This window comes from Anser brachyrhynchus (assembly GCF_964034855.1).
Source record: "Anser brachyrhynchus genome assembly, chromosome: 20".
In the NCBI taxonomy this organism is placed as follows: Eukaryota; Metazoa; Chordata; class Aves; order Anseriformes; family Anatidae; genus Anser; species Anser brachyrhynchus.
This window is the reverse complement of record NC_137713.1, coordinates 4,319,195-4,341,874: the sequence shown is the minus strand read 5'-3', so window position 1 is coordinate 4,341,874 and position 22,680 is coordinate 4,319,195. Positions and strand designations below refer to the sequence as shown.

Here is a 22,680-nt window from a genome sequence, read left to right as displayed (position 1 = left end):
CTTCCTCACTATTAATTCTTGGATTCTTAGTGATTAATATTTGTATTGCTTATTTTGCAAATTCATCTGAGATATTTAATTCATTTGAATTAACAGTTTTAACAATACTAATGACAATATTTAAGAATATGTGATTTTAAAGCTTGTTCTGTGTTACTGTAAAGGCATCTTTGACTCCTTAAAAAATTTGGGCATTACTGTTGATTGCAGAATAAGATCTAGGCTGTTAAACCCCATATTGATATACATTTTTGTTATTGTATTCCCAAAGTAGTGAGAAGTCTACATATGAGATAGAATCCAACGCCACGTAAACGTGTGTAAATAAATGAACAGACTGTTCTGTCCCAAAGATGTGAGCATCAGAAAGTCTCTAACGTGATTTGTACATTTGTGGTTTTTTGAATGCTGCAGCTGAGCAGAGCAGTTCTCTGTGATTAATTATCTGTGAGTCAAAGACGCCAAGCTTTCAAAAAAGTCTTGTTCTGCTTTATTAATTCTGTCCAAACAAGTGCATCCCATTTAAATCTTTACAAAGTCTGCTTATTTTCCTATTTTTTTCCTATTTTCCTATCTATGGAGAGGGGAAAATCACCAAGCAATGAAGCATTTTTTCTTTGAATACCTGAATTTAGGGAAGTGTCTTCCAGTTTTTCTGATGTCAGCCAACCTATGTGTCCTGAAGTCGTATTTCAACTGATTACTCAGTTAATTAAACTGTCACATTCTGTTAAAATCTGTTAAAAACTCCAGAACCTGATCTTTTCGTGCTTCCAGTTCAGGTCTCTACGGTCTGAGGCTGTGATGAGCTGTGGATTGGAGCTTCAGCCCTTCTGCATTTTCCCAAAAGGGGGAGATAATTTCAGTCCAGCAAACATAACTCATGCCAAACATACTTGTAGCTTGAGGTTTCATCAATTATCTAGGATCTCATACAAAGATAATTGAATTATCCCAAAGCCTTTGACAGATTTTGGATTAGTTTTTTTGGAAAAGGAGCTGCTGCTTGAAAATTAATTGCAAAATAGAAGGTCTTTCTCATTGAGTGCGATGAGGGATACCTTCAATTTACCCACCCAAAAATCACATTGCCAGCTGGCCAGGTTTCTGACAGCCTCGCCTTATCGATGGTAGCAATCGCCACTTCACAGCTGGCAGTGCATTCTCCTGAGACTGCGTGTCCCAGCATGAAAGGGTCTGGGCTAATTGAAGCAGATAGGCATAGCCAAACAAACCTGTTTTGTAGAAAACTTGCCTCCTTCTCCCATTGCTCAGCCAGAGGAGCTATGCTGGTTGCGATGTTTGGGCTTGGCGGTAGAAGACTTGTACGTAAGGTCAGAAAAAGGATCAGACTTCCACGGGAAATTTACCACCAATGGCAACTCAGCCAGCATGTGAGACCAGGATTCTGCAATACGTCGTGTGCTGCTTCAACCCCTGCACACAAATTGAAACTTACAGCCTGGTCTGCTAACTCAACCCTGTAACCACACAGCGTCACACAGAAAGGAGAAGTCTGTGTGCAGCATACTGGAGGATCAGACCGGTCGTATTAGCACTGCCTTTGTACTGCAGGTTGTTATACACGTTTGTAGAGGTCTGGGTGCAAAGATTTTTTGACAACAGATGTTAATGTTCCCTATGTGATTTAGCCCGTTCTTTCAAATTTGCTCACCTTTTGAATATTTTAGTTTATCAACCTCTTAGGGTATGTGCCAATTAAATAATTCAGCTCATTATGCAAAAAAAAAGACTTCCTCAAACCAGCCTCTGGGCACGTGTACAAAAAGGTATCAAAGAGCATCAGTTAGCAAAAATAATATTAAAAGAGATAATGGAGTTGCTGTAGGGTGTTAATCAGCTGCAACATGGTGCCCCTGAGATGGCTTCATTTCAGTCCCAAAGAGATCCCCATATACCTTTTATGCAGTTTATGAGTCTTAATTAATGAGTGTTTGTAAAGAGCTTTGGAGCACTCGGATGAAAGATGATCCAGGAATCCACCCAGTGATTATTAATTACATGATTTCCTTATGGCCCCAACACCGGCAGCAGGACAGTTACAGCGCAGAGGGACGGCGCTGCACTGATCCATCCCGACACGGCGACGGAACGGGAGAGATGCGGCCGCCTCCCGCGGCCCCTGCACAACCCGTGGGGTCCGTTTCGGGCCCCCCGTGGCGCTGCCTCGCCAACAGGGCCCCGCGCAACAAGGCCACTGGGATCCAGCCCCGGTGAGGCAGAAATGTCCCGGAACGAGGGAGTTTGAACAGGACCCGGGCCGAGCTGTGTGTCTGGGCAGGCCGTTCCTGCCCGCTGCCATGGCGCCGTTTGTCGCCGCTGCCCCTCGCTGCCCCCAGCCGCTCCCCCCGCGCTCACAGCAACGCCAACGGCAGGCGGCCGGACGGGTCGTTGTGCGGTAGGGGTGGCTGTGGGACTGTGGGACGGCTGCTTTCTGGTGCCGTGTCTCGGCTTCACCATACATGAACCAGAAGTTACAACAGCAGCGTTTGTAAAGCAGCTGTACCACACGCTACGTTTCGCGGGCCCGAGATGGCCGCAAGGGACCGGAGCCCGGCCCGGCCCCGAGCTCCCCGCGTCCTCCTGCCCTCACCAAAGATGGCGCCTCGGTCCGCCGGGCGCCCCTCGCCCTAACCAAAGATGGCTTCCGGCCGCCGCTCGCCCTCAGCAGCTTCTTGCCCTCACCCAAGATGGCCGCCCCGCCGCGCCCCGCGGATTGGCCGAGCGGGCTGACGCCGCCGCGGCCGTGTCGAACGAGGGGGGGGCCGCGGCCGCGTCCCGTCGTGCCGCGCGCGCCGCCGGCCGGCCGGAAGAGGGAGCGGGGCGGTTGTTGACAACATGGCGGCCGCTGGCGGCCCCGCGGGAGGAAGAGGCGGAGGGAGCGGCGGCGGCGGGCGGGGGGCGCAGCCCCGCTCCTAGGGGCCCGGCTCGCTGCCCGCTCCCGCGGCCCCCGCCCGGCGGCCGCCTCGCCCCCTGCCCGGCGCCATGTCCTTCTTCAGGCGGAAAGGTAGGGCCGGCACCGGGCCCCGGGGCCCTCAGGGGCCCTCAGGGGCCCTCAGCGTCGGGGCCGGCCGGGAGCCGCCGCTCGGCCCGGCGGGGGAAGGGCCTCGGAGGGGGGCCGCTTGCTGCGGGGCCTCAGCCCGAACCGCGAGGGGAGCCGCGCCGTGCCCAGCCCCTCGTAGAAACGTCGGGGGAGGCACCGGCAGGGGGTTCGTCGGTGGCGGTGCGGCTGCAGGGGCACGGGCGGGAGGCTCGGGAATGAGGAGCCCCGGCTGCTCCGGGCGGTCCTGCGGCGCGGCTCGGCGCGGGTCGCTGGCCGTGGGACCTGCCGGAGGTACCGGGGCGGCAGCGATGCGATGAAACGCGCGGGGGTGCGCTGCGGGGTGCGCGGTGTGCGGGCCCCGGGGGTTCGCTGGAAGTGGCCCTGCTTAGGAAGGGCCCTTTGGGAAGGCAGCTCCACTGTCAGCAGCGTGACCGCCGCTCTGCAGCGATGCGACGCCCTCCCAAAGCGCTCTCTCGGTTTCTACAACTCAAACTGTACGTTCTGGGAGATAAGGCTGTAAGCTGGGGGGAATAACGCGTTATCTGAGCAGACCTTTCTGCACTCGACTGACAAGTTCTGTTGTAAGCTTTCTGAGCCGAAGTAGCAGTGCTGAAAACTTCGTTTTTGGCGGAGAGTGTAAGCTTCTGTTCGTATTAGCAGCGATGGAGGCTTCCTGAAATTCGCTGAGGGTTTTGCAAGTGTTTAATGACTTTTGGGGCTGTTTATGTACTGATATGGAGCTGCAGAATAAAACTTTCATGCTGCTTATAAACAAACTGCTCCAAAATAGCTTCTGCTGCTTTGTAGATGAAAAGAATCGTGGAGCCGATGTTCCCTCCTGATGCTTAACCATAGGAACAGCGTGAGCTTTGGTGAAAACTTTCTCATGAAGGTAGTGAAGTGTCTGACTGGGTATCTGGAGCTTTGCTTAAAGCATCTTTGGTCAGAGAAGCACAGTCAGAGCTAAATGCCCAACAGAGGCACTGCTGAAGGGAGGAGAAAAGTAAGCTCTCATCTGGGCTGTACATAAATAATACTGCTTTGTGTATCTCTGTTACAGACACTGACTTTTAGAGAAGATCTTAAACTGCAGCTGGGAGAAAATTGACAGTTAAAAGCTTATGCTAAACCTCTGTAGACTAGACACATGCAGTCCAACACTGGCCAAAAGTGTCAGTGTTTTTGGGTTGGATTATTCTTATTTAAGCAGATACAATATTGGGTAAAGATTATAACAGTTGTTTACAAATGAAATCATAGCAAGGATGCTAGAGCTACTAACCTGTAGAAAAGTCTCAAAAATACAGCGAAGCATTTCTTTTAGAATGGTCTCTAAAATAAAGGTCTATAAAACTGAGGTTGGATAATCAGTAGAGAAATAATAACAGTTGGCCAGGAGCCAGGGGCTTGAGGGCAGATTATGGAGCCGTTATCAGTGAGAACAGTCGGACTCCATGCTCATTCACGGCGGATGTTTTGGAAATGATGTACGCTGTCCTACCAGCTGGCTGACCTCTGAAGTTGTGTGTTGCTTTTCCTACATGTACATGCGTGAGCAGCTTGGGCTCGTTCATCCTTCTGTCTTTCTTTCATCCTTCTGTCATTCAAGATATGAATGAATCAACATTTTCAAATCTCTTGTGGTCTGATGCAAACCCCATTCACAACAGGGCAACGCTACTGGAAATTGTCACAGACCTCTGGGTCTCGGTAGTTGTGTACCGCAGTTATCTGTCTGGCTTCACGCAGACCAAATGACTTCCGTTTTTGTGAGGAAAGTGAAAGTAAATTCTTTCAGTGGAGCTTCACCCCCCGTAACGTGGTCTCCTCACATACAGCAGTGTTCCTTTATTCTCCGCTGGTGCTCCTTAATCTTGTTCTGCTTGAAGCTGGCAGTGACAAAAGAAGCCGGTGTACAAAGAGGTTATGGTGTGGCCCGGGAGTTTGGATTACTGATAGTAAGCAGGTAGTAAGGCAGTGAGGAACTGACAAGTTGGTGAGAAGGAACAAGTACATTGGAACAGAAAATAGGTGTGTGGAGGGCCCTTCTGCTGAAGCTCGGGAACTGTTGCCAGTAGTCAAGTATCAGTTGAACAAACTATTGGAATTATTCTAGAGAGATGCAGAGTTCCTCAGGCTGCGTGTTTTGTGATGAAGGGAATTGCTTCGTGTCTGCTGTAGCTCAGGGTTATTTCAGGCGTGCAGACTTCTTCAGTGGTTTCTCTCCTGCTCATCAGCACGCAGTCAGTTATGTAAAAGCTGGGCTGTTCTCACCATTCGTGTGCAGTTACATCTGGCTGTAAGAGCTCAGTTTAAAAGGAACCCAGTTCTTTTAGCTGAGGCTTAAACCTTTTTGTCTCGGGGAGAGTGTGGAAGCCGCTAGCTTAACTCTTAATCACTGAGGTGCCAGTTGAGATCTGCAGCATCCGTGCTGCTCGCAGGGAAGGCTGGCAGCGTGGCAGCGCTGCGGCCGCGATCGAGCAGGCAATTATGTAATGAGAGCTTGAAGTTTCCCTTTAAAATATTTAAAATGCTTAGGTCCGAATAGGAAGCGTTTTCTAATCTACCGGTGTTCTGTAATGCAAATGTTTGATTCTAGTCAGCTACGATTTGTGGTTATGTTTGGAAGGACTCCAGAATCGGTGTTCAAAGATGACCTATTTGTAGTAATAATCCCAGCCTGTAGCGGCTGTGGAACGCTCCTCTGGCAGATCGTATTCTGCAATGTCACCAGTTAATTTCTCGTGCCATCCTGCTTATGAACTCCTTTGGTCTCTTTATTTTTGTTTTAAATAGATCTCCTCATTCTCTTCCTTTGGGAGCTTCTTTTAAGAATCATTTTTTTAAAAGGCACTTTTTCATCACAAGTTGTTTTTTTAACTGTGATCTTCCCATCAATTGTTTGCCGTAGCCTTTGGTGATAGTTGAGCAATATTATTTATGGGATAATTAACTCTTCTCGGTGTCCTTCCAGAACATTTCTGTGGTACCCATGCATGGTGGAGGAGTCACGGGCTGTCCCAGGTTCCACGTGCACCTCCCCAGCCGTCCACGTTACACTGGTCTGCTGCTTGTTTTGGGGAATGCAATTTGTAGTTCAGAGAGCACCTGCCAGTGTCCTGCTCCTAGAACACATCTATCCCTTTCTTTCCAGTTAATGCTGTTTATTAAAGTAACCTTGAGTGTAGCCCTGCTTTGATCATATAGACAGCAAGCGTCTTTCTGAATGTTAATTCTAACGTAGTGTATTTCATTGAACTTAACTTGTGAATGGGAAGGTTTTGGTTTTGAAAGGAAAGCAACACAAAAGCGTTGAAAATCTGTCAGTCACTAGTTGTGCAGATTTAAATGTGAGATCACTTTTAACAAAATGATGGTGTGCATCTTCTTTGAAACTTGCTGAAGTTGGGAATTTTATATTCCTTCTCTGGTAAATGTCATTAGTCACCCAAAATAACATTAACATTTTCCTTTATATTTTACAGTGAAAGGTAAAGAACAAGAAAAGACCACAGATGTGAAAGCAATTAAAAGTAAGAGCGATACTCTGTTTGTAAATTCAGTTATCTAATATCATCTGACATTTTTATTGTAACTAGTGGAATAATTTCCTTACAATTGGGCGCAAACCTGATCTAAGCCTTAAAAGCAAAACAGAACCAAAAGTTAATTCTGTTCCTGAGTATTTATAGCAACTAATCTTTCCTAGCCATCTTGCTGAATCTGTAAGTACAGAAGGTTATTAAATTATGTCAGACGTGAGCTTTAATTCAAAGGGATGGTAAAACTCAGTCACCTTGCAGACAGTGGTTATTCCTTATCTACGATGAGTTGCTTGTGAAGTTTCTTGCTTATTTGTAGTGTCCTTTGTGGTTTTGAAGACGCAGCTTAACTGTCTAATTGGCCAAAGAGGGTGCGAGTGTCTGATCTAGCTCTGACTGATGTGTCTTGTGAGACTGCAGATGGGAATCTTGTTCAGAATGAATAGCTATTCTAATGCTCCTCCATGTGATACAGAAGTCTTGCTGCTAAATCTGTTGGGAGACAAAGTCTTGATGGGAAAGAAGTTTATGAAGTGTGGGAAAACAAGGTTATTTATGCTATCAATTTTTAGTGCAGCGCTAAAAGGAGCTGAGGTAGTCCGTGTAAATCTGGCCTGTTACTTTTATGTCCTCAGACAAAATCCTGTTTCTGCACTTGTGAATGTGCTAGCTGGATAACAAGAGAAAATTAAAGGATTATTTCATCGTGGTATCTCTCTCAAGTCAAATATAGGAAACAGTTGCATCTGTTTCATAGTGTACCCCATTATTTTAGTGCAAGTGCCGTTCCCAGGGACTAGCTGACAGAGGCTGCCAGGGAGAGGCTGTGGTTTGGTCACCATGAGAGTAAAGATAAAGTTGAAAACTTCCTGTATTACATACGAGCTGCTGCAAACAGGGAGCATCCTTCCAGTTTGGCAAACAGCTGCTCCACAATCCGTGTGATGTTAGGTTAGAGATTAGTGCTATCCAGAGGTCTTGGAACAAGTGCTTGATGCTTAGATTAAGTAGAACAATTTTGCTTCAAATGTTTGTCATATGAAATTCAATTTGAATCTATTTCACAAAAGCTTAAACCATTACGAGCAGCGTGGCTCTGGTTCTACACGAGTAGCCTCCAGCCAGTTTCCCTCAGTTACCGGCATCAGCCAAGTGTCTGGCTGCCATCCATTGGCATGGGGAAAACTGCAGGTTTTCCATTATTTCTGGTATTAAACAAAAAAGGCTTTGTAAAAGACGGTGAGCAGTATCTCGCTACCAAATACTTTAACTGCAGAAACAGTTTAGGATAGCATCAACGTTTCAGCTCTCCTGTACTGTTGCTTCCAGGTATCTGCTACCATGATATTCAAGTGTGAAATCGCCAGCTTCTGTCATCACATTAAATTGTGCATAAAAATAAAGTTATGCGGCATGAAAGTCATAAAAAAACCAACTTTCTTAACACCTTGATGAAACACGTCATTGTGAAGCAGTGTGCTGAGATAGTGTCATCTGACTCGCTTTATTTTTAACAGTCAGAGGTGTAAGATGTCCTTGCGTGACATCCTAATCAAATGTAATTTCCTGAGAGCTTTTGAAACTGGTATTGCTGTGTTTTGTTTCGTTCCAGCTTTGTCATCAATTAACAACCAGTTGATGCTTTTTTACAGATGGTTTTGCATGAGGAAGTTCTTCTTTGTTCTCTTTAGGCTGAAATAGCCAGCCATGTTCTGAAATGGCCAAGGGAGATTAAGGTTTATAATCTGTGTTTCATCACAGATGTTTCCTTATTGCTTTATTTCCCTCTTAAAACTCAGGTAGAGACAAAATATTTTGGAAGATATTCTTGTTAAAACTCTCAGTTCTGTAGTTCATGTTTTTTAACACATTTAAACCTTTAAAAAGGTAAGGAAATGAATTTGCCAAGAATAATGCAACTATACTACATTGCTGACAAAGTATGAAACTGTCTTTGTAGAGGTTATAAAGGAAGCAGGAAGACTCAGGAATAATATTTCAGGTGTACGCTTATATTTGTTGGCTTTTGATTAGCTACTGAATAAGAAGGATATAGGGGGGTGGGTACCACTCAGATCTATTGGAAGTGAGATTATTCTTGCCATAAAACTTGTTTATTTCTGTAATCTTAAATCATATCAGACCCTTGATCCAAGATGACGTGCAGTGGTTCCATAAGGTTTTTAATAAGATTGACTCGTGCAACCTCTGGCTTATTTGGGGAGCACTTAGCATTCAATAATGCATAGAAATGGTGTGAGGATCCTTTTCTTTTAATCACTGCTGTCTTGATTCCAGCTCCAATACCTGTACATTCCCCTCAAAGAAGCACTAGAAATCATGCCTTGCTGGAGGCTGCAGGACCAAGCCATGTGGCAATTAATGCCATCTCTGCCAACATGGACTCTTTCTCTAGCAGTCGGACAGCTGCTCTTAAGAAGCAGCCAAGTCACATGGAAGCTGCTCATTTTGGAGACTTAGGTAAGGCTTTATCTGCTCTGTAATACTATCAGCAATTCCTTTCTTCTTTTTTTTCCCCCTATGGATGTTATTGGTATGCTCACCATTTGTTGGTTTTCAGTCAAGTAAATTAAGTAACCAAAAAAAAAAAAATCAATACTGCCATTTCAGTGGCATCTGTTATAGCCTGGAAGGGTTTTGAATGGGCAGTAAATTCGTTGCCTCTTTGGTTTTGGTTAAAAGAGATTCCTTTGTCTTGTGTACCACCATTAGGTTGGAATAATCTCTTTACTAGCTGCATTCCAAGACATTTTTGTATTCAATCGAAATGTTTGTAACACAATACAGAGTTATTCTCTTAATATTTTCCTTTAGGCAGATCGTGTCTGAATTATCAGGCTCAAGAGACCAAATCAAGCCTTTCAAAGACCCTTGAACAAGTCCTGCAGGACAATGTAGCCCTCCCTTATTTTATCCAGTTTATGGAACTGCGCAGAATGGAACACTTGGTTAAGTTTTGGTTAGAGGCTGAAAGCTTTCACTCCACAACATGGTCCCGCATAAGAGCGCACAGCCTGAACACAGTTAAGCAGAGTTCGTTGGCAGAGCCGGTGTCGCCCTCGAAGCAGGAGGAAATGGCATCTTCTCCGCCTGGATTGCTTGAGGAGAGACTGGAGGATTCTAGCACCGTGCGTCTGCTCAGGGCCAAATCAGTGGCTCCGGATAAGAACAACAGAACTAGCAACAGCCAGAACCACGTGCTCTCGGGTCAAGAGAGGGATAATACCAGTGTTGTTTGTCTAAGAAAATCTGAGACAGGGATGCATTCTGTTGCAGCTGATCAGCAAGAATCTTCCAACCTTACAGTATCGAATAGAAACAGCCCCTCATCTGCACTAAAGGACTTGTCAGGAAAACTAATGAAAAGTAAGTGTCACGTATCCCCTTTCTTGAAAAAGGTGGGCAGAAGGGGAATATACTAGCTACTGCTTGCTTTTTATGGTGAGCTGCCTTGGTTCTCATGCGTTCTTAGTAAGCTTGGTATGGTGCTGTGAGGAGGAAAATCATTTTGTATTTCGGTAACTTACTGTGTAAGTGGATAGGCAGTTTAAGAGCTATGTATTTGTTTTGACTGGTTGTTTAAAAATAAATATGCTGTTCCTACATGTGTAATCTTAAGAAACGAAGATGAACATTGCAATGTCCCGTTCTTCCCTCACCCATCCCACCCCCCAACTTAAAAGAATTGCAGAAAATTTGGATGATGGGGCTGAGAATTGATAATAAACTGCCCGTGGAAGGTAAATATCCTGTATCACATAAAATGGCGTAAGTATTGGTTACAAAAGGCTTGTAGAGATTTTGTATGGAATGTGCTGTTTCTGTTCTTGGATTTATTTGATAGAGTTCCTCCCCTTGTAACTGATTATTCTCATTCAGAGTCCACCTCTTCAGAGGCGACTGGAAGTAAGAATGAAATTAAAATATTTATTTTTGATAGTGAGCTACATGCACCTGTTTCTGTAATCTGCATCTACTCAGTCCGCCCTCATTTGTGCAAGTACACAGACAAAAAGGAAGCACTCCTTTCTTCGTATCGATTCCTTTTGTTTGCTCAACTGTTTCCTTATGTTACATCCTTTTCTCTTGCTATGTGCCTTTCTTGTATAGCTATTTATCGTATGCCTCCAGAATATGTAACCTCAGCCCCAAAATATAAGCAAACAATGATACTATAGTCATGAAAAACACTTCTGATTTCTAACATTAAAATAATTTAAAAGGACCAGGTCCTTTTTGAGAAATCTGGAAAGTCTGGAGTACAATTTTTTCCCTATGAAGCAGTGTCCTAACTTGTTTGGAAGGTGACATGCAAAGTGTACAACTTGTTCTGAGGAATCCCATTTTCTGATTATTTTTCCCCTTTAATTCCTTTATAATGCAAGTGCTTTCTGTTCTGTATGATGAGAGCTAGAAACTGGGAACTTCACTGCAGTTCATGCCACATGGGTGTTATTACTGGTGCTAAGGTGTGCAGCTGAGGCAGAGGGTGCTGTCTTGTTCGGTGGGGGGGATTTGGAGCTACGTTCCTGTATTCCATCTCACTAGGTGGTCCATGCTGGGCTTATTGTGACCTGGCTGGAGCTAACACAGTCGTGCTAGATTGCTGATAGCAAAGTATCGAGCAAGAAACTGTGAAAGCTTCACGGGAAGCAGACTGTCATTTTTAATTAGATACAAACATCTGCTCTTCAGGAAAGCAAGTTATTCACTCTTCTTTTTAAACCTGTACCAATGGATACAAAGTTTGACTCTGTATTTCTTCCTTGTAGGTATAGAACGGGATGCAGTTAGTACTTTTACCAAATATATTTCTCCAGATGCTGCTAAGCCAATACCTATTACAGAAGCGATGAGAAATGACATAGTTGGTAAGAATGCATACTGCCTGCTCATTTTAGAGCTTCCTCTTTCACCGTAGGTATCGTTAGTACCACACACGCTTATTTTTCTGAATTTTAAAGTTAGTTTTAAAAAGATAGTTAAACATATACCTGATTATTGCAGAATGCTTCCCCCCCTGAAAAATTTCAGTAATTTTGTGCAATATCCACATAAGAACTTGCAGAAACTTTGCTTAAATTAGTGAAAGAATTCGTAGCGGTTATAGGAGGAATCCAAATGGAGTCTTCATCAAATATTTTAGCCATAATAGTATCATTCAGCTATCTGCAGTGTGAAGAAGGCAGTGCTAGTGCTCCTTAGCAGCTTTTTTTGTGCAGTCAGGACCAGCTGATTCTAGCAGATTTGAACTGCAGTCTTTCATTAACTAGTCATCGCTCACGTCTTTCAGCTTGATAAACAAAAGTGTGTTAAAATTAACCCGGTCTTTCTTTGCAGCAAAGATTTGTGGGGAAGATGGACAAGTGGATCCTAACTGCTTTGTTACAGCACAGTCAATAGTGTTTAATGCAATGGAACAAGAGTAAGTTGAAGGAATGGTTTGGCTTCTTGTTTATGTTGTCCTTTTGCAAAAGGTGGTTCATTTAAAATGCTTATGAAGATGACCATAAAATCGCTGTTCTGTATAGCCTCCTATAATTGAAACGGTGCTCAGACCTCTTCCTCCAAATCTGTTCTTGTGATTGCTTGCTGAAATTGTATTTGCATGCTGTTACTGCGTTCTTTATATTGTTCCCATGTCATTTGTGTTACCTGCCTGTTTTTTTCTTGCCTGTTTTATTTTTGTTGGACTGAAATAGTAAGACTTCTGGGGCAAGAACTAATTGGTTCACAAAGTGTGTTGAATGCTGTTGGCCCTTAATGACTAATTTGTTATTTTGTGTGCAGGCACTTTAGTGAATTTTTGCGAAGTCATCATTTCTGTAAATATCAGATCGAGGTGCTGACTAGTGGGACTGTTTATCTAGCTGACATACTTTTCTGTGAATCAGCTCTGTTCTATTTCTCTGAGGTGAGTATTGGGGTTGTGATTTGTTGTTTTTTTTTTTTATTCCATTCTATCACATGGAAAATATCTTAAATATAACAAAATAAATATAACCAAGCACCTTAAATATAACCAAAGCGATGAGGTGTATCTGTTTTTTCTGGGATTAAATGCATTAAACTGATCTTGCCCGTTTGGAAAAATTTCAGATATTCAAACCTGTACACCGTATTGTAAGATGAGTATTCACACGTGTCTTCTCCAGTTTAGAGAGCGCTTCTAAGTGTCTCTTTGCTTTGTAGAAGCTTTGACATAGACTTCTTAATCTTGCCAAATGAAGCACTGACTTTGAAAGCCTTAAGCACAGGTAAAGAAAAAGTCTTGTCTTAATTAGAGAGGGTACCAGCCTCGTGTATGATAGGATAAACGTAAGGTTTTACAGAAACGTAAGGTTTTACAGCTGTGAGGTCCTGTACCTCTAGGGAATCATCTGTCAGGAGTAAGATAATTGTCCTGATAGTCTGACAAGCCAATATAGTTTGGAACGGCAAGCAGGGAAGCTGAGACATGCTGTAAACTAAGTATAGCATGAAAATAGCTTTTCCTTTGTCTTTCACTATGATATAAACAAGTAATTGTTTGGAAACTAAATGCAAAAATCTGTACAAAAAAGAAATTTCACAAGCTCCTTTTTTTAACAAACTGAATGCAACAAGCTAATTCTGTCTGCAGCACTATCAGACAATTCAAAGTATATGCCTTCGTGATAATTTTTTGTCACAAATTTATGGTCTGTTTATTACTTTAAGTGGGATGGAGTAAGTTGGTTTGTGCTTGTTGTGTTTTCTTGCTAAAACTTTATTTTTAATTTCCCTTCTAGTACATGGAGAAAGAAGAAGCAGTTAATGTATTGCAGTTCTGGTTGGCAGCAGATAACTTCCAGTCTCAACTTGCTGCCAAAAAAGGCCAGTATGATGGGCAAGAAGCACAGAATGACGCCATGATTTTATATGACAAGTGAGGGAGTTCTACAACTATGTTTCTGAAGCTCTAATTTTGTCTTTGCACTTCTGTGTTGCGGTGTGCAAGAGGAACTTTTAATTTTCAAATGCTGTGCAGTCTTGCATCGTTTTGCTGAAATGCATTGTATTTAGGTGACCTCCAGTATATGTGTGTATGTACAACAACTCTTAGAATGTTTCCTTATAGATAGATCCTTATAAAGACTTTGTTCTTAAACAAAAATCAGAATTTTCGGGGCTTGATTTTTTGAGTTAATGTTTGGCCATGAAATACTGAAGCCACTTGGTTGCTATAGGAAAACATGTAAGTTCTAAACCTTATAGCAGAAGTGTAAGCACAGAAAAATCTTTAATTTCAGGTACTCTTAGCCATTTAACATAGGCTACAAGTGCTTTTACCACACGTAGTAAAAGCCACATAGAGCTTGTTCTTAATATTTCAAAAGATGGTTGTTATTTTGGTAAGGAAGCAACCAGACCCCTTTTATGGTCATTTTCACTCTCAGTAGTGTACCTTCTTTCCTTTTTGTGCTTCATCTTAGCAACAGTGCAACTGGAATATGGACATAAGTGCTTCCAGAAGCTTAAGTGTAAGACTTGTAGACATAAGCTTGTTGAGTTACTGTCCTGATAGGAAATAAAATTTCGAGAGGAAGCAAAGAACTCGCTTCTGTTAGTCACACACCCCTGTTATCCTTCATTGTCAAACTCTGTTTTTAATGATGAGCAAATGCTGCTTCAGAGTTCTGGGTGTCCTCTGCTTCATTCCTGCTTCTCTGTTACAAAGCTGTGTAAAATTCTGCTCATCAGTAATCACATGATGCTCTGTTTCTTTTATCTGTATCTTCAGGGCAAGGCTTTATCAAAAAATGTTTCTGTGAATTGGGGACTTTTTTCTCCCTGCACTTAGTTACTGTCAGTTGTACGTACATTTTGAAGCCAGCACCATCTAGTGGCTGCAGCATGGTTAATGGCATCCAGTGGAAAAGGGTAGGTACTAACACTGCCAAATTTTGCAAAGCCTTTTTTTATTGTCTTCTTCCCCTGTCTGGTGCTGCAGGTACTTCTCCCTTCAAGCCACGCATCCTCTCGGGTTTGATGACTCTGTGAGGTTAGAGATTGAATCCAACATCTGCAGGGAAGGTGGCCCTCTCCCTAACTGTTTCACTACTCCCTTACGGCAGGCGTGGACTACCATGGAGACGGTGAGACACCCTCTTCAGAATGGTTTTGGCAGTTAGTAAAGATAACAGGAAGATCTTGTAGCATCAGGCATTGCATTTGCCATCTCTGACTTGTCCTCTTATTAAAATTTACTGAATTACTATGTGAATAATAGAATTAGTAAAATTTGGTATTTTCCCCAGCCTACTGTGGAAAGATACCACAAAGTGGTTAATGTGCAAATTGCTGCATATTAATGGAAGTAACAGAATTCCCCCCTGCGTGAATTGTTATCAACAGCTTATTTTACATTTTTTAGAAAACTTTCCTTCATGCTAGTAATAGTCGTTTGCAAGTGCTAGTAGTAGTTGTTTGCAGGTGTAATACCAGTGCTGTGGATAACAGTGTAACTATAGGATACAGGATACTAGATTGATGACTTGATTCTTGAGCTGCTGCTGGTTTCTGAACAGTATCGTGAGATAGCTCTAAGTCTGTGGAGTTATCAGGCCTTTCTAGAAGAAGAAAAATCTTAACTTTAGTTCCAGTTTGTGGGGAATTTAGTTAATACATAACTATTTTTGTTGTCTCATTTTGCAGTAGGCCTGAAAACAATTCAGTAGCTAATCCAGAATAGTTCCGTACCTGGACACTTTTACTTGTGTACCATCTGCACAAGGAGTGAGATGTTTGTGTGTCTCTTCTGTTTTACAAATGATCTACAGCAGTCATGCAGGCCTGCTGTGATTAAAGAGGACTTCTTCTGTCTCTCAGGTTTTTTTGCCTGGTTTCTTGTCCAGCAACCTTTATTACAAATACTTGAATGATCTCATCCATTCTGTACGAGGAGATGAATTTCCGGGAGGGAATATTGCACTGAACATTCAAGGGCCCGGCAGTTCTCCTGATAGTGATTCCATAGGGGGCCCAGATGGCTCTGCCTCCCAGGTATGTCTGTCTTGGTTTAATTCTGTTCTAGTAAACGCTGCAGTCGCTTTCCTGTATTGATATCAGAGTTCATACCCTGTAAGGGTTTCTTGTAATTGTAAGCTTCCTGATTCTCTTTTTCATTACTAAACGCTACTAAATCTTGTGTTATATTAGCAGGAGGCAGACTAAACATGCCCTAAGTTGAAACGCAATGTTGGCACGGGACTGTATCTGTCATATTCGTTGTCCTTGGAGTCTTGCACTGCTTTTAGTTCTTTGAATCAAAGTTATGTTTTTCATTAAGTTGTTAATATTCACTGAAGACTGTTTCATAGTGCTGTAACACTTAAGAACATTTTTAATAAACATTTTGTTTATAAACATTTTAAAGAACATGGCATATGGGGGGAACAACACCCCAGTTACAACTTTAGGCAAATTTGACACAAGAGTATATTACAGAATTTAAATACAAACGTTCAAATGTGCGCTCAGTGTCATTAAAGTGACATATCTCTATACAGAGAACCCCTCAGTTCTAGTGTTTGTCATCTCTCAATTCACATGTAGAGTAATGACAGTTTATCTCTCCCAGCTGGTGTTCACTAGTTTGCCTCAGCAGACATTTCCATACTGTAGCCCTTAGGGTAGCTGGTTGCGTTGATCTGGTAGAAGACGGGCAGACTCCTGACCTTACCAAGCGAGAACTCTAGCACGGTGGTGGAAATACATACTTTTGACACTGTATTTTCATAGAAATACATACTTCAGACACTACTTCCACTGAGATGCAGTGATTTGGGGGATGTTGTTCGCATGTCTATCATTTGATGTAAAGCTGGCAATAAAAAAACAGTCTATTGCTGGGTAGGGCATTCTTTTCATTCATTAAGCATGATTAGGGCTCTGTGGCTGTTCCTTTGCAGTACTGTGTAGAAACAAGAATGTGGCTGGGTTTCTCTGGCTCTTACCTTTCCAGTTTCACTGGTGTTCACTGGCTATTTGCTCTGTGCCCTAGTCACAGGCCAGCATCTTTTTTTTTTATTGCCTTATGTGTTGCTGGGTTCCTGTGTGGGCCTAGCCTCAGACGTGGGCAGTGGAGCACGTGACATTCGGTAACCATGCAAGCAACATCAAAGAGATGTTTTTTAACAAAGAGTTGTCTGTTCCAAAACTTCCAGCTTTGCTTGATTCAAATGCGGTTGAGGGAGAGGATAAGCAGATTCTAGCTTATCTGTAACCAGGTCAGCTTGCAAACTGCAAGCCCAGCTGAGAGCAGAAAAGCTAAGCGAGAACTGCTTCTGCTGAGTTGCTTTTATTGAATGCTGCAGTGTTACCAGGGGGTTTAAATCTGGAATGTAGACCAACAATACCAACATACTGCGTTTCAAGCAACCTGGAAGCTGTACTACTTGCTTGTAATGTTTTTATACCTCCCAACCAAGTTGAAAAGTGGGGAATGAAATCTGTTCTGACATCTTGAACTATCCTGCCTCCTGATAGTAGTAGGAGGAGAAACTTCTGGTAATTGGCCTGCTTGGAATGTTTGGGGAGGAAGTGCTGCATTTTGTGGTATGCATTCCTGCTGAACTGGAGATGCTCCTAGTCAGATCTCTGCATATTTTTGCATAAAGAACAGCACTTGCGCAGACCAACAGGAAAGGTGTTTGCAAGGCAGCTGCCATAAATGTTCTGAGTTAAGCTGCTAATAGATTGCTATGGATTTGTGCTCTCCCTGCTGTTGCTCAAATGTTTTTGTTTTTTCATGTTCCTGTATGAATACTTCAGGCCAAAAGATAAATATTTGTTCTCTGTTTGTGGGGAATGCATAGAGTATTTAATAGGAATTGCTTACCAGGTGCATGAGAGGGATGAGTGAAGCTGCTGCAGCTTTTGAGGTAGTTCAGTGTTAATACTCAAACAAATAATATGCATGCACACACAGATCTATTCAGTTGATAATGTTTAGACAGCAGTCTTTACATGTATGTATGCTGACCCGCACGTTGTCTTTGGCTCTGGTCATGTAACTTTGTCATCCTCTGTTTCAAAACAATGTCATACTGTGTTAGCAATTCATTGTTGTGTAGACGCTCTCTAATTCTTTTATGCTTGCATGGACGTTATAGAGTTTTTTATCTAAATGTTAAAGCACTAAAATAGTAATTTTGTTAAGCTACAAGTTGTTTGCATTGGGCACTAATACTTAGAATTTTTATTTGTAGTCCAATGTCAAAAAGGCTAATGTTAAAATCCTGAAAAACTTTGATGAAGCAATAATTGTAGATGCTGCAAGTCTGGATCCAGAATCTTTGTATCAACGAACATATGCAGGGTAAGGCTCATTCAGTGCATCTCATTCTTTGTAGTGTACTTCTCATGTTTCATTTTTGCTGTGTCTTTCTGCGCTGAAAGTATGCATAAATACTAAGTGTTGCATTAATAGTACATCTTAGTATTTGAAAGTAATTTTATTTCATTAGTGTGATTTAATACCAACATCATAGTGAACGTTTCTCTGACCAGAATGGCAGCCAGAAAAATATTTCCAACAGATTTTTTTTCTGTCCTAGCTATTATTCCTCTGACTCCAAAATATAGCAAAGTAGTTCCTCTTTGGGGTTGTAATAGAAAAAGAATAAGCTCAGGTGCATTTGATACTGTAATGAACATCTTCAATTTCTCCCTACTTCCATGGTAGAGAAGGGCTTGTACTTCATTAGCAGACTGCACTGCTGTTTTCCTGTTTCTTAAGCTGCTCTTTGTTATAAAGCTCTTCTGCTCTGTGGATCTCAGAGAAATTCTTTGTTTCTGTAGTTGCTTTGCTATTGCAAGCCACTCTTCTGTCCCTTTAAGTACTGTAAACTGTTTTCTCCTAATGATGTGTTTTATAATAGCGTAGAGCACTTGCTAGCTCTGCCTGTTGATGTTATGATTGAGTTGAATCATTTGCCTACTTGTAGTTTCTAGAATTTTTAAGATAGGCTCTGAATTCAGATACACAAGGAAAATGGGAAATTTTTCCCAGTACATCATTTCTAGGTGGAAACAGTGGTAATTGGTAAAATGCAATTTTTTTCTGACACTAGAGTCTTTATTGTATTGTAGACTCTTTTGTTTTTGTTTCTCTGAGAACTTTTCCTAGTACTAAAGTTCTTTTGGTAACCTTTGTGGTTCCTTTCTTTCTTCTCTCTGCAGGAAGATGACATTCGGACGAGTCAGTGACCTGGGACAGTTTATCAGAGAATCTGAACCGGAGCCTGATGTCAAAAAATCAAAGGGTTTGCTTTCCTCTTTCAATTTCAATACACATCTGCAAAACTTTTCTCTTCCTCGCTTCAGTCAAGATAAGCAAGATTCTTGTCTCTTTCCAGCTCTGTTTAAAGCCAAATAGAGATGTTCAGGGAATTGTCCTGTACTGAGGCAAAACCCATCTCTGGCCTGGTTCCCTAGCCAAATTGTGCTTTTCTGGTACAGCTGGACTCCTGGGAACATGAGCAGCCTGTGGGGGTTGGAGCTGTCGATGGAACCTGGCAGGGATGAAAGCTTCTAGCAGCTGAGCTGATGATCAAACCTTGAAAGATTTGGTCTCAAGATGAAAAAGAACTTCAGCTCTCCACGTGCTTCCCACTCAGTTTGGGATCTGCTGTTAATGCTGCTTTTCAACTCTGCTTTCTGGTAAAAAGGAATGATTTGGAGTCAGAGTCTAGTGAACCATGGCTCCCTGTAATCCCTTGTCTTTTATTCTCTTTTCTGTGTTAACACCAGCAGTGCAAACCCTTCAGAAGGATAGAAGGAAGTAGCTTTTGTAGAGATGTGCCACAGAGCTTGCTAATATACCTTGTTTGCTGTTTTTTATCTCAACTAGGGTCCATGTTTTCACAAGCAATGAAGAAATGGGTTCAAGGAAACACAGATGAGGTGTGTACTCTTTTTTATCTTGTCCTTGTGACATCACCATACAGATTGGGGAAATGAAGTGTTCAGATTCTGAATAGCTCTGACACACCAACCAGAACTGTGACTCTGTGATAAGTATCATTAAATTGCATGCACCTGTGAAACAATTTGTTTTTTGCCAGTGCCGAATAGTTTAATAAAATGGTTAATTGTGCACTTGCAGTCAAGGGGTTTCTTATTATAGTGTTTTAAGATAGATCCACAAGTAAGTGTGGAGGTGCTGTTGTTCTTTGGTTTTACTGTGAAGTGACCACTGTATGTGGGTTGCAGGCTGCATTTTTCGCCTCTGGAGGGGCTTGGATGTGTTCCTAATGGATAAGTCTAAAAACTTTCCAAATGTCTTCGAAATTGCATCAAGCAGTAAATGTTCATGTTAATTGAAGTTAATGCTGTACTTAGAAACCAAGGTGCATTTACATCAAGGGAGGATATGCTTACTCCAAGTCACTGAGTTGTGAAAGTTAACTGCGTATCCAAGGTTGATTGCATGAACTATGTTGAGGGCACCGCATTATTTTACGAACTTCAAACCGTCTGTATTTGGGATGTTTTTGCTATGGCAGGCTCAAGAAGAGATGGCTTGGAGGATAGCAAAGATGATAGTCAATGACGTTATGCAGCAGGCACAATGTGAACAGCGTTCAGAGAAGATTACAAAGGTAAGAGGGTGGAAAAGCTGTGTGCATTTATCTGGCTTGAGCCAATGTGGGAAGAGCAGAGCTCTTGCTGTACCACCTGTGGTGCTTCTCCTGTGCAAATCTTGAAATTGTCTTTGTTCGAGTGTTTACTAACTGCCTTATTAGGTAAAAAGGTGCTATGTGCTGCAGGATCAGTACTGCAATTCCTTCTTTGAGTTCACGCTTACCAGCATTCTTTACCATAAAACAGTGTATTTGCCTAAATTACCACTAAAACTTACGTGTTGTCATTTAAAAAAAAAAAAGTTCTGATGTACCAAACTTCGTGAAATAATGAAGACAGTAGTTTATCAAGTATAGAATCTGATACTCCTGGCTTTTGAGCATTTGTGCATCTGACTCTTTCAAGTTACTTATTCTTAATTATTGAAAGTGACCGTGTGCCAAAGCCTAATGACTAGGCTTGAATGGATGGTCCATAGTTTTTCTGGTTTTTTTTGAATAGTTGTATTTAAATGACTTAAAGTAATTTCACTTAATTCTATAATTCTAGTCTGACTGGATGAAAAGGTCACTCAGCACAATATTTAGAAATGACAAGTGGCTGCAGATGTTCTGGATTCAATTAAGCAAGCATAGTTATTATAATGGGAAGATTGAGAGTAGCATTTCTTCTCTCCCAAATTCATAAGCATACCTGGCTTCAACACTTGTAAACACAAAATGTCTTTCTGTTGAGTGATTGATGTGTATGTTTTAGGGTAAGATGAACTCTAACCCTGTTCTTCCTTTTTCAGCTATGATTTTAGAAATGCCAGAACAGGAAATCTGGCTTTCTGCTTTGAGAATGAGTGAACTTTCCCTTTGGGTGGATTCTTTAACACAGCCAATAAAAACAAAGCACTGTTACTCCAACCGCTGATATCTCCCTCGTTGATAAGGAAGAATTAAAAAGAAGCAATCCTGTACCTCCACTGTAGAGCGTGAAGAAACACTTTTTCCTGTTGTATGTGGCGTTCACAATGATGGTTTTTAGAGAGGAAGACACCATTTATGAACGTGTCTGTCACTGAGTAACTGTGATCAACTTCACAAATACTTGACCCTGTCTCAAAAAGACTTTTAAGCAAAATATCTGGAATGGGACATAAGCCACAAGGAGGGGAAGGTTTTGCTGTAGTTTCCAGTTCTACCTGTAATTTTTACTTGTATAACTGCAAATGCCATGGGATGTGTCCCTGACATTGGCCATTGGAGAAGTGAACCTGAAATGGTGAATTTATTGGCAGTGAATGACCTAAAAAGTTTTAAGTTTTATTTTTCCTTACTTGAAATAGATGAGCATTCAACTGTAAGATAAATGTATTTTACTTCATAACTCCATTAACCTTGAAGGCAGTGTAGAATGATCAGGAGCGAAGCCTGGACAGCGTAACTCTTCCTTGTCGAGCTCTTACACCTGCATTCACTCATCCCCTGCTTCAGACACACGGCCGACTCGAGCAGACTTGAAAGCCAGTCTTGTGCTTGTGCAGCCCTCTGCTCCTGAGCATTGGCTCTGAATGCAGCCCATGCTTTGAGGAGATCGTAGCCAGTAGCATGCTCCATCTTTTTTCTTTCCATCCCACAAGCAAGGAAAAAAGTGATTACTGCCATGTGTTTCTGCCATTCTCCATAGCTTGTTGTCCTCAAACCAGCATAGTATCTAATTCCAGAGGTTTGGTTTACAAAGAAAAATAATTTTTAATGACCTTCGGCCGCCTTTTTCCTGACGTTGTCAACACTTGCAACTTGCAAAACTCTTAGTTTAAGTAAAAAGCCACGGTGTGACACAGCACCTGTATTTTTCCCAGTGAATTGATTTTGCAGAGTATCAAAAACACTGTGTGTCACTGTTATGTTATCGCTGCATTTTTAGTATACAACACTTCTATTTTGGTTTTTATTTAACTCTTATGATTGCTTTTTTTTCCTTGAACTTGTGCAAAAAATCACTTTGCAAAGAAATCATCTCCAATGTTCAGAGTATCTTGATTGACTAGCAAGTGTTATACTGTTGCAATATTTGATTGTATAGAGACACTGTATTGTCTATAAAAAAAAGCAAAAAAGGCTGTGTATAGGTTTTTGGTACTATGTACCACCTCTTATTTCTCTCATGCCCAAGTATTCATGTACTTAAAGCATACTATATTTAATTGTGTTTTGATTTAAAATATATAAATATTAAAACTTGTGTCAATTTTCTGTTTTGATGGGATTTGAGTTTACATGTTTTTTAAATGTGGGTCTTACAGGTTCAAAAAGAAACAACTATCTGAAATGTTTGTCCTTGGTACATTCGCAAACATTAATTAATCTTTAAATGGAAGATGTAGTGTACTAAGAATCACTTCTATAAATTCTAGGGCCTGATCAGAAAAACTGGAACAAAAACTAGGGAGAAATG

At 41.9% G+C, this 22,680-nt stretch overlaps 1 protein-coding gene across 1 annotated transcript; it reads left to right on the top strand.

Annotated features, from left to right (window-relative positions):
* The first annotated feature begins 2,812 nt into the window (after positions 1 to 2,812).
* AKAP10 (A-kinase anchoring protein 10) lies at positions 2,813 to 22,473 on the top strand. Its single transcript, XM_080562627.1, has 15 exons — positions 2,813 to 3,028; positions 6,550 to 6,597; positions 8,905 to 9,087; positions 9,442 to 9,993; positions 11,400 to 11,498; positions 11,968 to 12,052; positions 12,418 to 12,541; positions 13,398 to 13,534; positions 14,600 to 14,744; positions 15,478 to 15,651; positions 17,859 to 17,968; positions 18,832 to 18,914; positions 19,502 to 19,554; positions 20,157 to 20,252; positions 21,029 to 22,473. The coding sequence occupies exons 1-15, from the start codon at positions 3,007 to 3,009 to the stop codon at positions 21,032 to 21,034; spliced, it is 1,917 nt and encodes a 638-aa protein (XP_080418753.1). The 5' UTR covers positions 2,813 to 3,006; the 3' UTR covers positions 21,035 to 22,473.
* The last annotated feature ends 207 nt before the right edge of the window (positions 22,474 to 22,680 follow it).

What these genes read in the sequence shown, in the direction of transcription:
- AKAP10 (XM_080562627.1), top strand. Translation starts at nt 3,007, where the DNA reads ATGTCCTTCTTCAGGCGGAAAG. An exon ending in TGCTCATTTTGGAGACTTAG is followed by an intron (nt 9,088 to 9,441) that starts GTAAGGCTTTAT and finishes ATTTTCCTTTAG; the next exon opens with GCAGATCGTGTCTGAATTAT. An exon ending in CAGATGGCTCTGCCTCCCAG is followed by an intron (nt 15,652 to 17,858) that starts GTATGTCTGTCT and finishes TTTTATTTGTAG; the next exon opens with TCCAATGTCAAAAAGGCTAA.